At 36.6% G+C, this 16,557-nt stretch overlaps 1 protein-coding gene across 1 annotated transcript in view; it reads right to left on the bottom strand.

The window, feature by feature from the left end:
* PJVK (pejvakin) overlaps positions 1-16,557 on the bottom strand; it is a 157,081-nt gene that overhangs the window by 65,684 nt on the left and 74,840 nt on the right. Inside the window, exon 4 of the mRNA XM_053690208.1 lies at positions 9,868-9,985. Coding sequence (XP_053546183.1) covers positions 9,868-9,985 — 118 coding nt within the window. The remainder of the gene's footprint in view (positions 1-9,867; positions 9,986-16,557) is intronic.

Below are 16,557 nucleotides of genomic sequence, written 5' to 3'. Positions count from 1 at the left end.
TGACTCTTTAATAACTCCATAGGAGTGAGCACAATGTAATCTATATGGCACACATGAACTAGCACTATCTGTTAAAACTGTAAAATGCCCAGAGAAAAGAGTCGGTTTTTAGAAATCAGTTTGAGTCTATCTAGGTTTAGCTTTCAGCAAAGAATACCAAGAGGACAAACCAAATTTGATGATAAAAGTAAATCGGAAAGTTGTTTAAAAATGCACGCCCTATCTTGAATCATGAAAGTTTATTTTTGACTAGACTGTCCCTTAACCCTTTAAGGACACAGCTTTCAGTTTGCTCAATTGTTTTATGACGGAAAAATTCCGTCATATGTCCTTAAGAGGTATTTTCTGTGATGGAGTGAATGTTAGGCAGGGATGAAAGAAGAGACGAGAGCCTAGGTGAAGGTCACTATCTACAGTAAAAACACTGTCCAATGTTATAATGTTACCAAGGAAATAAAATAATCTCTCTTTCCAGTTCTAGATTCTAGTAACAATAGAAAAAGGAATATGGTATAACACTTACTACCTTTAAGAACAGTGCAATAAAACATATTCCCCAGTAAACACACAAAGGTAGTGAGAATTGAATAAAGATTTAGCACAATATGGATAGGCTGAGTGTTACCAATCTACAAGAAGAGTTTTATGAAGTGCCTCACATGTCCTTTTCCAGGGCTTTCAAATTCAAGGCTATTGTAATCAAACAGAAATCCATAAAATAACAGTTATTGCGCTTTTTTGCAGCACTAAACTTTACTAACACTTTAAGAAAATTCAACAACGGTTTTCTTAGAAAAAACTATTAACAGCTTTACTTATGGTTGTTCTAATTGATTTGTTTTGCTGTTTTTTTAACCATTATATTTGGCTGTTTGCTCTTCTCAAACACAATTAATTCCCAGTTTAAAGGGACATGAAACCCCAGATATTTCTTTCATGATTCAGATTGAGCATTCCATTATTAACAACTTTCTAATTTACTAATGGCTAGATTACGAGTTTTGCGTTATGAGGGGTGCGGTGCTAACTTGCACGTTATTGTCACTGCTCACTTTCCTACAGCGCTGGTATTACAAGTTTTCATAAACCCGGCGTTGTTAGGCAAGAAGGAAGCGTAGAGAAAAATTGAGCTCCATACCGCACTCCAATACCAGAGCTGCTGTCAGCAGTGAGCTGGTTGTAGGTGCTCGTGCACGATTTCCCCATAGACATCAATGGGGAGAGCCGGCCGAAAAAAAGCCTAAAACCTGCAATAAAGCAGCGTAAAGCTCCGTAATGCAGCCCCATTGATTCCTATGGGGAAACTACATTTATGTTTATACCTAACACCCTAACATGAACCCCGAGTCTAAACACCCCTAATCTTACACTTATTAACCCCTAATCTGCCTTCCCCGACATCGCCGACACCTACATTATACTTATTAACCCCTAATCTGTCGCTCCAGACATGGCCGCCACCTACATTATACTTATTAACCCCTAATCTGCGGCCCCAACATCGCCGACACCTACATTATATTTATTGACCCCTAATCTCCCCCCACCCAATGTCGCCGCAACCTACCTACATTTATTAACCCCTAAACTGCCGCCCCCAACGTCTCCGCCACTATAATAAACACATTAACCCCTAAACCGCTTTACTCCCGCATCGCAAACATTAGTTAAATATTATTAATCCCTAATCTGCCGCCCCTAACATCGCCACCACCTATCTACAATTATTAACCCCTAATCTGCCACCCCCAATGTCGCCGCCACTATATTATATTTATTAACCCCTAAACCTAAGTCTAACCCTAACCCTAACACCCCCTAACTTAAATATAATTAAAATAAATCTAAATAAAACCTACAATTAATAACTAAATAATTCCTATTTAAAACTAAATACTTACCTGTAAAATAAACCCTAAGCTAGCTACAATATAACTAATAGTTACATTGTATCTAGCTTAGGGTTTATTTTTATTTTACAGGCACGTTTGTATTTATTTTAACTAGGTAGAATAGTTACTAAATAGATATTAACTATTTACTAACTACCTAGCTAAGATAAATACAAATTTACCTGTAAAATAAAACCTAACCTAAGTTACACTAACACCTAACACTACACTACAATTAAATAAATTACCTAAATTACAAAAAAAAACCCCACTAAATTACACAAAATAATAGGGCCTTTTGTGGGGCATTGCCCAAAAGAAATCAGCTCTTTTACCTGAAAAAAATACAAACAGCCCCCCAACAGTAAAACCCACCACCCACACAACCAACCCCCCAAATAAAACCCTAACTAAAAAAACTAAGCTCCCCATTGCCCTGAAAAGGGCATTTGGATGGGCATTGCCCTTAAAAGGGCATTTAGCTCTATTGCAGCCCAAAGCCCTAACCTAAAAATTAAACCCACCCATCCTCAACGAAGCCGGGAGAAGTCCTCATCGAAGCGGCAAGAAGTCCTCAACGAAGCCGGGAGAAGTCTTCATCCAAGCCGGGAGAAGTGGTCCTCCAGATGGGCAGAAGTCTTCATCCAGACGGCATCTTCTATCTTCATCCATCCAGTGCAGAGCGGGTCCATCTTCAAGACATCTAGCGCGGAGCATCCTTTTCAAATGAAGTCTTCTTCCTGAATGAAGGTTCCTTTAAATTACATCATCCAAGATGGCGTCCCTTAGATTCCGATTGGCTGATGAATTCTATTAGCCAATCGGAATTAAGGTTGAAAAAATCCTATTGTCTGATGCAATCAGCCAATAAGATTGAACTTCAATCCTATTGGCTGATCCAATCAGCCAATAGGATTTAGCTTGCATTATATTGACTGTTCCAATCAGCCAATAGAATGCAGGTTCAATCCTATTGGCTGATTGCATCAGCCAATAGGATTTTTTCAACCTTTTTTCCGATTGGCTGATAGAATTCTATCAGCCAATCAGAATCTAAGGGACGCCATCTTGGATGACGTAATTTAAAGGAACCTTCATTTGGGAAGAAGACTTCGTTCGAAGAGGATGCTCTGCACCAGATGTCTTGAAGATGGACCTGCTCCTCGCCGGATGGATGAAGATAGAAGATGCCTTCTGGATGAAGACTTCTGCCCATCTGGAGGACCACTTCTCCCGGCTTGGATGAAGACTTCTCCCGGCTTCATTGAGGACTTCTAGCCGCTTCGATGAGGACTTCTCCTGGCTTCGTTGAGGATGGATGTCGGATCTTCAAAACTGTAAGTGGATCTTCAGGGGGTTAGTGTTAGGTTTTTTTTAAGGGTTTATTGGGTGGGTTTTATTTTTAGGTTAGGGCTTTGGGCTGCAATAGAGCTAAATGCCCTTTTAAGGGCAATGCCCATCCAAATGCCATTTTCAGGGTTTGTATTTTTTTTTTTTTTTCAGGTAAAAAAGCTGATTTATTTGGGGCAATGCCCCGCAAAAGGCCCTTTTAAGGGCTATTGGTACTTTAGTTTAGGCTAAAGTTTTTTATTTTATTTTTGGGGGGGGGGCTTTTTTATTTTGATAGGGCTATTAGATTAGGTGTAATTAGTTTAAAGATCTTGTAATTTGTTTTTTATTTTGTGTAATTTAGTGGGTTTTTTTGTAATTTAGGTAATTACATTTAATTTATTTAATTGTATTTAATGTAGGTAATTTATTTAATTGTAGTGTAGTGTTAGGTGTTAGTGTAACTTAGGTTAGGTTTTATTTTACAGGTAAATTTGAATTTATTTTATCTAGGTAGTTAGTAAATAGCTAATAACTATTTAGTAACTATTCTACCTAGTTAAAATAAATACAAACTTGCCTGTGAAATAAAAATAAAACCCTATGCTAGATACAATGTAACTATTAGTTATATTGTAGCTAGCTTAGAATTTATTTTACAGGTAAGTATTTAGCTTTAAATAGGAATTATTTAGTTATTAATTGTAGGTTTTAATTATATTTATTTTAATTATATTTAAGTTAGGGGGTGTTAGGGTTAGGGTTAGACTTAGGTTTAGGGGTTAATAAATATAATATAGTGGCAGCGACGTTGGGGGCGGCAGATTAGGGGTTAATAAATGTAGGTAGGTGGCGGCAGATTATGGGTTAATAATATTTAACTAGTGTTTGCGAGGCGGGAGTGCGGTGGTTTAGGGGTTAATATGTTTATTCTAGTGGCGGCGATGTCCAGAGCGGCAGATTAGGGGTTAATAATTTTATTTTAGTGTTTGCAATGCTGGAGGGCCTCGTTTTAGGGGTTAATAGGTAGTTTATGGGTGTTAGTGTACTTTTTAGCACTTTAGTTATGAGTTTAATGCTACGGCTTTGTAGTGTAAAACTCTTAACTACTGACTTTAGAATGCGTTACGAATCTTGCGGGATAGGCTGTACCGGCGCAATGGAAGTCCCATTGAAAAAAGACTTTACGCAAATTGCATAAGATGATTTGCGGTAAGGCAAAAAAAAGTGTGCGGTACATCTGTACCTACAAGACTCGTAATTGCAGCGGTAGTGAAAAAGCAACATTATGAGCCTTAACGCTGCTTTTTTACTCATAACGCAAGACTCGTAATCTAGCCGTAAGTCTGGAGCACTATATGGCAGTAGTGTGGCAAGAATGTTATCCATTTTCAAGAGCACTAAATGGCAGCACTACTTCCTGCCATGTAGTGCTCCAGACACTTACCTAGGTATCTGTTCAACAAAGAATACCATGGGAACAAAGCAAATTTAAAAATAGAAGTAATAATTTAATAATCCCCCCCCCAATGTCGCCGCAACCTACCTACATTTATTAACCCCTAATCTGCCGCCCCCAACGTCTCCGCCACTATAATAAACATATTAACCCCTAAACCGCCGCACTCCCGCATCGCAAACATTAGTTAAATATTATTAACCCCTAATCTGCCGCCCCTAACATCGCCACCACCTATCTACAATTATTAACCCCTAATCTGCCACCCCCAATGTCGCCGCCACTATATTATATATCTGCCACCCCCAATGTCGCCGCCACTATATTATATTTATTAACCCCTAAACCTAAGTCTAACCCTAGCCCTAACACCCCCTAACTTAAATATAATTAAAATAAATCTAATTAAAACCTACAATTAATAACTAAATAATTCCTATTTAAAACTAAATACTTACCTGTAAAATAAACCATAAGCTAGCTACAATATAACTAATAGTTATATTGTATCTAGCTTAGGGTTTATTTTTATTTTACAGGCAACTTTGTATTTATTTTAACTAGGTAGAATAGTTACTAAATAGATATTAACTATTTACTAACTACCTAGCTAAAATAAATACAAATTTACCTGTAAAATAAAACCTAACCTAAGTTACACTAACACATAACACTACACTACAATTAAATAAATTACCTAAATTACAAAAAAAAAACCCCACTAAATTACACAAAATAAAAAACAAATTACAAGATATTTAAACTAATTAACCTAATCTAATAGCCCTATCAAAATTTTAAAAAAACAAAAAAAACAAAAAACAAAAACAAAAAAAAACCCTAGCCTAAACTAAACTACCAATAGCCCTTAAAAGGGCCTTTTGCGGGGCATTGCCCAAAAGAAATCAGCTCTTTTACCTGAAAAAAATACAAACAGCCCCCCAACAGTAAAACCCACCACCCACACAACCAACCAACCAAATAAAACCCTAACTAAAAAAACTAAGCTCCCCATTGCCCTGAAAAGGGCATTTGGATGGGCATTGCCCTTAAAAGGGCATTTAGCTCTATTGCAGCCCAAAGCCCTAACCTAAAAATTAAACCCACCCAATAAACCCTTAAAAAAAACTAACACTAACCCCCTGAAGATCCACTTACAGTTTTGAAGATCCGACATCCATCCTCAACGAAGCCGGGAGAAGTCCTCATCGAAGCGGCAAGAAGTCCTTAACGAAGCCGGGAGAAGTCTTCATCCAAGCCGGGAGAAGTGGTCATCCAGATGGGCAGAAGTCTTCATCCAGACGGCATCTTCTATCTTCATCCATCCAGTGCAGAGCGGGTCCATCTTCAAGACATCTGGCGCGGAGCATCCTTTTCAAATGAAGTCTTCTTCCTGAATGAAGGTTCTTTTAAATTACATCATCCAAGATGGCGTCCCTTAGATTCCGATTGGCTGATAGAATTCTATTAGCCAATCGGAATTAAGGTTGAAAAAATCCTATTGTCTGATGCAATCAGCCAATAAGATTGAACTTCAATCCTATTGGCTGATCCAATCAGCCAATAGGATTGAGCTTGCATTATATTGACTGTTCCAATCAGCCAATAGAATGCAGGTTCAATCCTATTGGCTGATTGCATCAGCCAATAGGATTTTTTCAACCTTTTTTCCGATTGGCTGATAGAATTCTATCAGCCAATCAGAATCTAAGGGACGCCATCTTGGATGACGTAATTTAAAGGAACCTTCATTTGGGAAGAAGACTTCGTTCGAAGAGGATGCTCCGCACCGGATGTCTTGAAGATGGACCCGCTCCACGCCGGATGGATGAAGATAGAAGATGCCTTCTGGATGAAGACTTCTGCCCATCTGGAGGACCACTTCTCCCGGCTTGGATGAAGACTTCTCCCGGCTTCATTGAGGACTTCTAGCCGCTTCGATGAGGACTTCTCCTGGCTTCGTTGAGGATGGATGTCGGATCTTCAAAACTGTAAGTGGATCTTCAGGGCGTTAGTGTTAGGTTTTTTTAAGGGTTTATTGGGTGGGTTTTATTTTTAGGTTAGGGCTTTGGGCTGCAATAGAGCTAAATGCCCTTTTAAGGGCAATGCCCATCCAAATGCCCTTTTCAGGGCAATGGGGAGCTTAGATTTTTTTAGTTAGGGTTTTATTTGGGGGGTTGGTTGTGTGGGTGGTGGGTTTTACTGTTGGGGGGTTGTTTGTATTTTTTTTTTTTCAGGTAAAAAAGCTGATTTATTTGGGGCAATGCCCCGCAAAAGGCCCTTTTAAGGGCTATTGGTACTTTAGTTTAGGCTAAAATGTTTTATTTTATTTGGGGGGGGGGGCTTTTTTATTTTGATAGGGCTATTAGATTAGGTGTAATTAGTTTAAAGATCTTGTAATTTGTTTTTTATTTTGTGTAATTTAGTGGGGTTTTTTTTGTAATTTAGGTAATTGCATTTAATTTATTTAATTGTATTTAATGTAGGTAATTTATTTAATTGTAGTGTAGTGTTAGGTGTTAGTGTAACTTAGGTTAGGTTTTATTTTACAGGTAAATTTGAATTTATTTTATCTAGGTAGTTAGTAAATAGCTAATAACTATTTAGTAACTATTCTACCTAGTTAAAATAAATACAAACTTGCCTGTGAAATAAAAATAAAACCCTAAGCTAGCTACAATGTAACTATTAGTTATATTGTAGCTAGCTTAGAATTTATTTTACAGGTAAGTATTTAGTTTTAAATAGGAATTATTTAGTTATTAATTGTAGGTTTTAATTAGATTTATTTTAATTATATTTAAGTTAGGGGGTGTTAGGGTTAGGGTTAGACTTAGGTTTAGGGGTTAATAAAACATAATTTATGCTTACCTGATAAATTCCTTTCTTCTGTTGTGTGATCAGTCCACGGGTCATCATTACTTCTGGGATATAACTCCTCCCCAACAGGAAATTTCCTGTTGGGGAGGAGTTATATCCCAGAAGTAATGATGACCCGTGGACTGATCACACATAACAGAAGAAAACATAATTTATGCTTACCTGATAAATTCCTTTCTTCTGTTGTGTGATCAGTCCACGGGTCATCATTACTTCTGGGATATAACTCCTCCCCAACAGGAAATTTCCTGTTGGGGAGGAGTTATATCCCAGAAGTAATGATGACCCGTGGACTGATCACACATAACAGAAGAAATATAATATAGTGGCGTCGACGTTGGGGGCGGCAGTTTAGGGGTTAATAAATGTAGGTAGGTGGCGGCAGATTATGGGTTAATAATATTTAACTAGTGTTTACGAGGCGGGAGTGCGGTGGTTTAGGGGTTAATATGTTTATTCTAGTGGCGGAGATGTCCAGAGCGGCAGATTAGGGGTTAATAATTTTATTTTAGTGTTTGCAATGCGGGAGGGCCTCGTTTTAGGGGTTAATAGGTAGTTTATGGGTGTTAGTGTACTTTTTAACACTTTAGTTATGAGTTTTATGCTACGGCTTTGTAGTGTAAAACTCATAACTACTGACTTTAGAATGCGTTACGAATCTTGCGGGATAGGCTGTACCGCTCAATTTTTGGCCTAAAAAAAAGCTTGTAATACCGGCGCAATGGAAGTCCCATTGAAAAAAGACTTTACGCAAATTGCATAAGTTGATTTGCGGTAAGGCAAAAAAAGTGTGCGGTACATCTGTACCTACAAGACTCGTAATTGCAGCGGTAGTGAAAAAGCAGCGTTATGAGCCTTAACGCTGCTTTTTTACTCATAACGCAAGACTCGTAATCTAGCCGTAAGTCTGGAGCACTAAATGGCAGTAGTGTGGCAAGAATGTTATCCATTTTCAAGAGCACTAAATGGCAGCACTACTTCCTGCCATGTAGTGCTCCAGACACTTACCTAGGTATCTGTTCAACAAAGAATACCATGGGAACAAAGCAAATTTAAAAATAGAAGTAATAATTTAATAATAGAAGTAATAATTTAATAATAGAAGTAAATTGAAACACAGCTTTTTTTGTAAAAATAAAATAAAATAAAATGTCCTTCTTAGAAAATAATGCCCCTTTCCCCAATATTATTTGTCCTAATAATGGAAATCCAAGCCACTAAAATACACACTAATACAGACATACAGTGTTTAAAATGTGGGCATCATAAACTAATGCAGCTTGTTTAAGGATCATTAATATTAGTGAAGTTTGTGTTGGATTGGACTGCAGTCACAGAGGGATACAGAGACATTAGTGTGCAGAGTTCAGCCAGTGTCCTTACTTGAGTGTAACTGTACTCGTAGACCACAACTGCAGTGGGTAGAGTTGATCCATTTTTATTTGCATGTTTTAATAAAATGGAAGACTATATGGATTATTATTAGTGTTTTTTTCCAAAATATGTGAGTAGACAGTGCAGCAATTTTAAGTTTATCATTTTATCATTGTACATCAATTGTGTTCCCACTTTATTTTAGAATAACAAGGTAAAGAGATTGGCAAACATCTTGGATTTATTATTTGGATATGCACTGTTTTTGTAACATTTATATTGAGCGTTTTAAAGAAATCCTAGGTTACAGAAATTGCTTTTTGTTCTCTCTCAAGGGCGTGGAACAAGCACAAGTTATGCCCAGAAACAAGAGATGTTTAATATCCCTTCATCATTTACAATATATATTTTATTTGCATGTAAGTGTGTGAAAACTTCCATGACAATATCCAGCAAAAAGTCGGCTTCTTTTTGTTTACTCATTCCGAATAAAATAACTTTTCCCCCCTATTATATTGTATTAAGTAATTCAAACTGTAATTAACTAGTAAATGGATTTAAAACAAGTATTTGCAATAAATATGATACAACAGTGTCCTCTACATTAGACAGCAAAATGTGAATAAAAACACTGAAAACCCAACCTGCATTCAGATAAATAGCAAAAACATTTATAAGTCAGGAATGAGGTCACTGAATTAAAAAAAACGTGCAAAATGTTCTTACTTGATTAAGTGAGAATTTAAATGATTAATACAGATTCAAATACTCCAAATTAATGCACAAAATAGAATATGTGCACACACATATGGTGATTCCATTTGAATAAGGGGTAAATGTGTTTTTAGCATTCACCATACATTTTTAAAAACCTGACTTCACAATATATTCTAATTTCGCTGTATAAAATAATAGCACATGTAGAAAACTTACCAAAATGACCATCAAGATGAATGTAGAGATCAAATACACTAAATGCAATAGTTGTGTGTGCTGGAAATACAATAGCTTTGTCACGTCCTTTATAATTTTTATCTTCAATAATGTGAAACTGAGATAAGAGAACAAAAGAATAAAGATGGTAAGTACCTTTATACTCATGCATATTTTTTTAATAAGAGAATATGAGATTCAAAATATGGCCTAGATTACACATGAAGTACAAAAATATAATATATTAATATTATTAACACTGTTCAAGTTAAATCAATAGCATTCTTATTCTTAAACTTATATTACAAGTTGAAAGTCAAATGGTATCACTAAAGCAAAAGCCTAAATCCCTCATGTAACAGACTGTAGGTGTACAAAACACATGGTATATGACAACGTGTTGGATTGGGAAGGGAACACAAGTGTATATATATATATATATATATATATATATATATATATATGGGTGTATTTGTATGGGTGTATGTAAATATGTGTATGTATATATGTATGTGTATGTATGTGTGCACATACATATGTACACACTCATATAAAGACAAGAACACTGGTATTTAAAGTATTTCTATTTTTGTAAACTATATATCTATTACTATATATCTATATGAGTATATACATATACTGTATATATATATATATATATATATATATATATATATAGAGAGAGAGAGAGAGAGAGAGAGAGAGAGAGGGATAGATATAGATTGATATCATAATATATTTATTTATGTATATATATATATATATTTTATTTTATTTTTAAACAACAATATTTTTTTAATGAGAAGAACATTGGAATTTAAAGTATTTCTATTCAAAACACATTAAAACAGAAAAAAAAATGACATTGCACGTTTCAAGGCATTTGAATGGGAGGGGCTCAAAATAGTACATATATGACTGTATATGTGTATTTATGTGTATATATGTTAAACTCTAAAACAGAAGTGCGCAAATAGTACGTTTTATTTACAAAACATAAAATACAAACTAATATCCCCTTCCAAGTGGCTACTCACTCAGCTTAACCTCAGTCGATATGAGGTAAAATTAATCACGAACAAGGACATTGTCTTAGTGATTATCGTCAAGGCAGCAGTCCTTTCAGATGCTAATCCTAAATTTAGTCACTTTCATTAAGGTCGGTGTGCAGGTCAATCCAATTCAGAGGATGTGTAAATACTTGCACAAAGTTTGTACAGATAATTGCAAAGAATATAACTAATACAAGCTTAACCACGCTCTAATGGTAGCGTGGTCCAGAGATATTGGTTATCGTGCAGGCAATCTATCATTATCTCCTCACTTCTAAAATCTAGCCCATAGCCAGGTACATGATTAAACAAATATACCAAACAGGTGCTAATGATCATCAATTTAATATATAGGTTGAAACACAATCATTAACTAAAACAGAAACAGTTGAGTCGGAGGAATAAAACCGAGTGAGGAACAGTCAAACTCTGCTAATGAGGTGAGATTGCTGAAGACAGTTTAATGTCAAAAGCCATACATCATGGCAAGACTGAGCACAGTAACACGAAACAAGGGGGTTATACTGCATCAGCAAGGTCTCTCCTAGGCAAAAATTTCAAGACAGAAAGGGGTTTCCAGATGTTCTGTCCAAGTTATTCTGAAGAAGCACAAAGTGGTGGGGGGTTCTTTGCAAGTTTGGGCCTACATTTCTGAAAATGGAGTTTTAGATTTGGTCAGAATGAATGGTCTCCTCAATGCTAAGAAGTGCAGGCAGATACTTTTCCATCATGCAATACGATCAGAAAGGCATCTGATAAGCCCAAATTTATTCTGCAGCATCACAACAACCCCGAACACACAGCCAAAGTTACAGCATAAAGAAGAACAAGGAGTCTTGGAATCGATGGTGCGATGCCCCTAGATCCCTGATCTGAATATCGAGTCTGTCTGGGATTATATGAAAAATACAGAAGCATCTAAAGGCTGCCTAAATCCATAGAAGAACTGTGGTTAGTTCTCCAAGATGTTTGGAAAAACCATACCTGCCGAATTCCTTAAAAAACTGTGTGCATGTGTTCAAATCAGCCAATAGGATTGCAGTAGCTCTCATCCTATTGGCTGATTTAAAAATTTCATCCAATAGGAATAAAAGGGTACCCCCCAATATAAAAGGGTTACCTTGCATTCAATCTTCAGTGTGCAGCGGATGATCACATGAACAGGAGCTCCACGTCGGTGAAGACCGCCGCCGCTGAGGAGGACCAGCGCTCCAGATCTGTGTATCGGCGAAGACCGCTCTGCACCAGCTAATACACTTTGGCTGATAGCTAATGCCCGCTAATACTCATTGGCTGATAGATACTTCCTGCTAATGCCCATTGGCTGATAGTCACTGGCTGCTAATACTCATTGGCTGATAGGTACAGATCCTTATTAGTAGGAATTACACAATTTTTTATGTCACATTTTTTACAAGCCAAAAAATGCAACATGTTAAAATGTCACTCTTTCAATTGAGTGATAAAAAAAGGTTTCAGTACAATCCTATAAACATAGTTTAACCTTGTGGTTATGTGTTGTGGATAAATTGTTATTGTAATTGTGCTGTTAAATTTTACATCAAGTCAGATATATATTCTTCTTCCTTGTCAACAGAGATACTTGATCTTTATGTCCTTGGATATGCCACAACCTTCTAGAAAAGTATCATCAATTAGGCTGCAGCATATCACTCAAATTTCACTTTCTCAACTCTCATTCGCACTTCTTCCCTGACAACTGCGGTGCAGTGAGTGATGAGCAGGGTGAGTGGTTCCACAAAGACATTTCAGCAATAAAACAAAGATATGCTGATAGGTATGTAGGTGGAACAATTCTATGCTTGCTGACGACTGTTGGACAGTGAAAAGAGAAGAGATGCCCCAGAAGAGGAGTACAAGTGACAAGCTAAGACAAGGTGCTCTTGTGAATAGGCCACTATTTCAGATACTGTACATTGCTGTATGATTTTTTGTTTTATGTTGTTATTTGCCATTGAGTAAATAAAAACTACTTTCATTTATGTTATATCAAGATTGAAAATATCAGATTGTTGTAATATTGCTTCTCACTATGATTGTATTACTGAAGCGCAAGTAGTGCATCTCAAAAACTAGAGCTAATAAAAAAAATTCTAAAGTCATATTCATTTTTCAAGACCTAAAATTAGTAAAGTATTTAGTAAGCAAACAAATAAGAAACATTTTTTTGTTGAACTGTGTAATCGGCCTTGAGTCCCAGTTTTGCCACTCTGAAACACCAAAACGTGAGACAGCCTTTTTAGGAAAATCATTCATGAGGAGATTTTTATTTCATAGTTGAACTTCTGATTCATAAGGAAATGTCATCCGAAACTATCATCTCTTGCATCAACCAGGACTGGAAGTGATTTGACATATTCTCATTTCCAATTCTTTTAGTCTTAGGTGTGCCCTGAAAATACCCTAAGAACTGAGTTCTTGACTGAATCCTCTACCATTTCTTCTTCTTGTCCTCATAAGGTGACTTTATTTTGAAGCATAGTTGTATTTGTTCCTTGGCTTACCAAGAGTTATCTGCTGTTGCCAGCAGAAATATGTAGAATATGTGCAATGTCCTATGTGCAATTTTGTTGTACAAAATTCCTAAATAGAAATCTGGCCAAGAGATTCATCATTTTACAACTTCTCATGCTGTGACAGGAATTTTCTTAAATGAAAAGAAAGATTACCCCATATCTTAATTCTTCCAGAATAAATACAATGAGATTCTAAAACCTCTGATATTAACTTCTGAATCTGCAGCTCTATATAACCAAATAGAAAACATAACGCAGTTAAAGGGACAGTGTACCTTTTAGGGCTAGATTACAAGTGGAGCTCTAATTTAACATGCGCCTGTAAAGGGGCAAATTTGCCCGGTTATGGGCGCACGTTAAATAACCAGCCATTACAAGTGGCTGGTTAATGCTACCACAAGCTCACATAAGCACTTTGTCCTAAGTGCAATTACCCAGAGGTTAGACCTCTGGTTAATTAAAAAAATGCCTCCAATTGCCCCCGAAATAAAATATACAGTTACTTTATTAAAAAAAAAAAAAATATGAGCATCTTTTAAAAAAAAAAAAAAACAATAATAAATAACTGTACGAGGGGATGTGTGGTGTAAGAAAAAAGAAAATCGGCACTGAAAAGTGGCTTTAACCCTTTAAGGACACAGCTTTCAGTTTGCTCAATTGTTTTATGACCTTAAGAGGTTAAATTGAAGTCTATGGGGACTGTGTTTTTACTTGAAATATATATGTATATGCTTATATACATACTGTATATATTTATGTGTTAATATGTGTATATACATATAAACACAAACATATATATATTTATTAATATACATATATATTCTACATTTGCTGCCCAATGCTGCACGACTTACCCCCTCTGCTGCCCTAGGTTCTTTGCCATCTCACGGCATCAGAACAAGGCTCCCATTGGAGTCTATAGAAGCGCTCTTGAGATGTCGAATTCGCACTGCATTTAACTTAACATTTGTGTGCGCTGGTATTACCGAGTGGAGTGCAAATATAGCACTTGCGAAAGAGTAATTTTGCACTCTACTCATAATCTAGCCCTTAATGTGTTCCCAATCATTAATTTTACCCACTGGAGTGTATTAAAGGTATATAACACAGTGCCCTTTGGTAAAAACAAATATGTTAAATCAAAGTAAAGATAAAAAGGAACATATTGTGTAAACAACAGCAAACAACTTACTTGATTTCTTAAAAAATTAGCACTTAGAAATTCTCAGTATAGCTCTGCCCCCAGAGTGAGAATTTTGAAAACCTAAAGGCTAGATTACGAGTTTTGCGGTAAGCTGAAAAAGCAGCATTAACAGGTCCTAACACTGCTTTTTCACTACCGCTGCTATTACGAATCTTGCAGGTTTAGGGGCCCCCCCCACTTTTTTGGCCTTACCGCAAACTGACTTACGTAAACTTCGTAAACCCTTTTCTCAATGGGACTTGCATAACGCCGGTATTACGAGTCTGTCCTGGGAGGCCAAAAAGTGAGCGGTACACCCTCTACCTCCAAGATCCGTAACGCACTCTAAAGTCAGTAGTTATGAGTTTTACACTACAAAGCAGTAGCATAAAACTCATAACTAAAGTGCTAAAAAGTACACTAACACCCATAAACTACCTATTAACCCCTAAACCGAGGCCCTCCCGCATCGCAAACACTATAATAAAATTATTAACCCCTAATCTGCCACTCCAGACATCGCCGCCACTATAATAAACATATTAACCCCTAAACCACCGCACTCCCACCTCGCAAACACTAGTTAAATAATATTAACCCCTAATCTGCCGCCCCTAACATCGCCGCCACCTACATTATATTTATTAACCCCTAATCTGCCGTCCCCAACGTCGCCGCCACTATATTAAATTTATTAACCCCTAAACCTAAGTCTAACCCTAACACCCCCTAATTGAAATATAATTTAAATAAATCTAAATAAAATTACTATCATTAACTAAATTATTCCTATTTAAAACTAAATATTTACCTAATAGTTACATTGTAGCCAGCTTAGGGTTTATTTTTATTTTACAGGCAAGTTTGTATTTATTTTAACTAGGTAGAATAGTTATTAACTATTTAATAACTACCTAGCTAAAATAAATACAAATTGACCTGTAAAATAAAACCTAACCTAAGTTACACTAACACCTAACACTACACTACAATTAAATAAATTACATAAATTAGATAAAATTAAATAAATTAAATTAAATTAGCTAAATTACAAAAACAAACAAACACTAAATTACAGAAAATAAAATTACAGATCTTTAAACTAATTACACCTATTCTAATAGCCCTATGAAAATAAAAAAGCCCCCCCAAAATAAAAAAAACCCTAGCCTAAACTAAACTACCAATAGCCCTTAAAAGGGTCTTTTGCAGGGCATTGCCCCAAAGAAATCAGCTTTTTTACCTGAAAAAAAATACAAACAACTACCCAACAGTAAAACCCACCACCCACACAACCAACCCCCCAAATAAAATACTAACTAAAAAACCTAAGCTCCCCATTGCCCTGAAAAGGGTATTTGGATGGGCATTGCCCTTAAAAGGGCATTTAGCTCTATTGCAGGCCCAAAGCCCTAACCTAAAAAATAAACCCACCCAATACACCCTTAAAAAATCCTAACACTAACCCCCGAAGATTCACTTACCTGGAGAAGTCTTCATCCAAGCGGCAAGATGTCCTCAACGAAGCCGGCAGAAGTGGTCCTCCAGACGGGTAGAAGTTTTCATCCAGACGGCATCTTCTATCTTCATCATTCCGGCGCGGAGCGGGTCCATCTTCGAGACATCCGACGCGGAGCAATGCAATCAGCCAATAGGATTGAACTTCAATCCTATTGGCTGATCCAATCAGCCAATAGGATTGAGCTTGCATTCTATTGGCTGTTCCAATCAGCCAATAGAATGAAGGCTCAATCCTATTGGCTGATTGCATCAGCCAATAGGATTTTTTCTACCTAATCTAAGGGATGCCATTTTGGATGACGCCACTTAAAGAGATATTCATTACGAAGAAGCCGTCGTTTGAAGAGGATGCTCCACGTCGGATGTCTTGAAGATGGATCCGCTCCGCGCCGGATGG

This window comes from Bombina bombina, chromosome 1 (assembly GCF_027579735.1).
Source record: "Bombina bombina isolate aBomBom1 chromosome 1, aBomBom1.pri, whole genome shotgun sequence".
NCBI classification, from domain to species: domain Eukaryota; kingdom Metazoa; phylum Chordata; class Amphibia; order Anura; family Bombinatoridae; genus Bombina; species Bombina bombina.
This window is presented reverse-complemented; position numbering and strand designations above follow the sequence as displayed.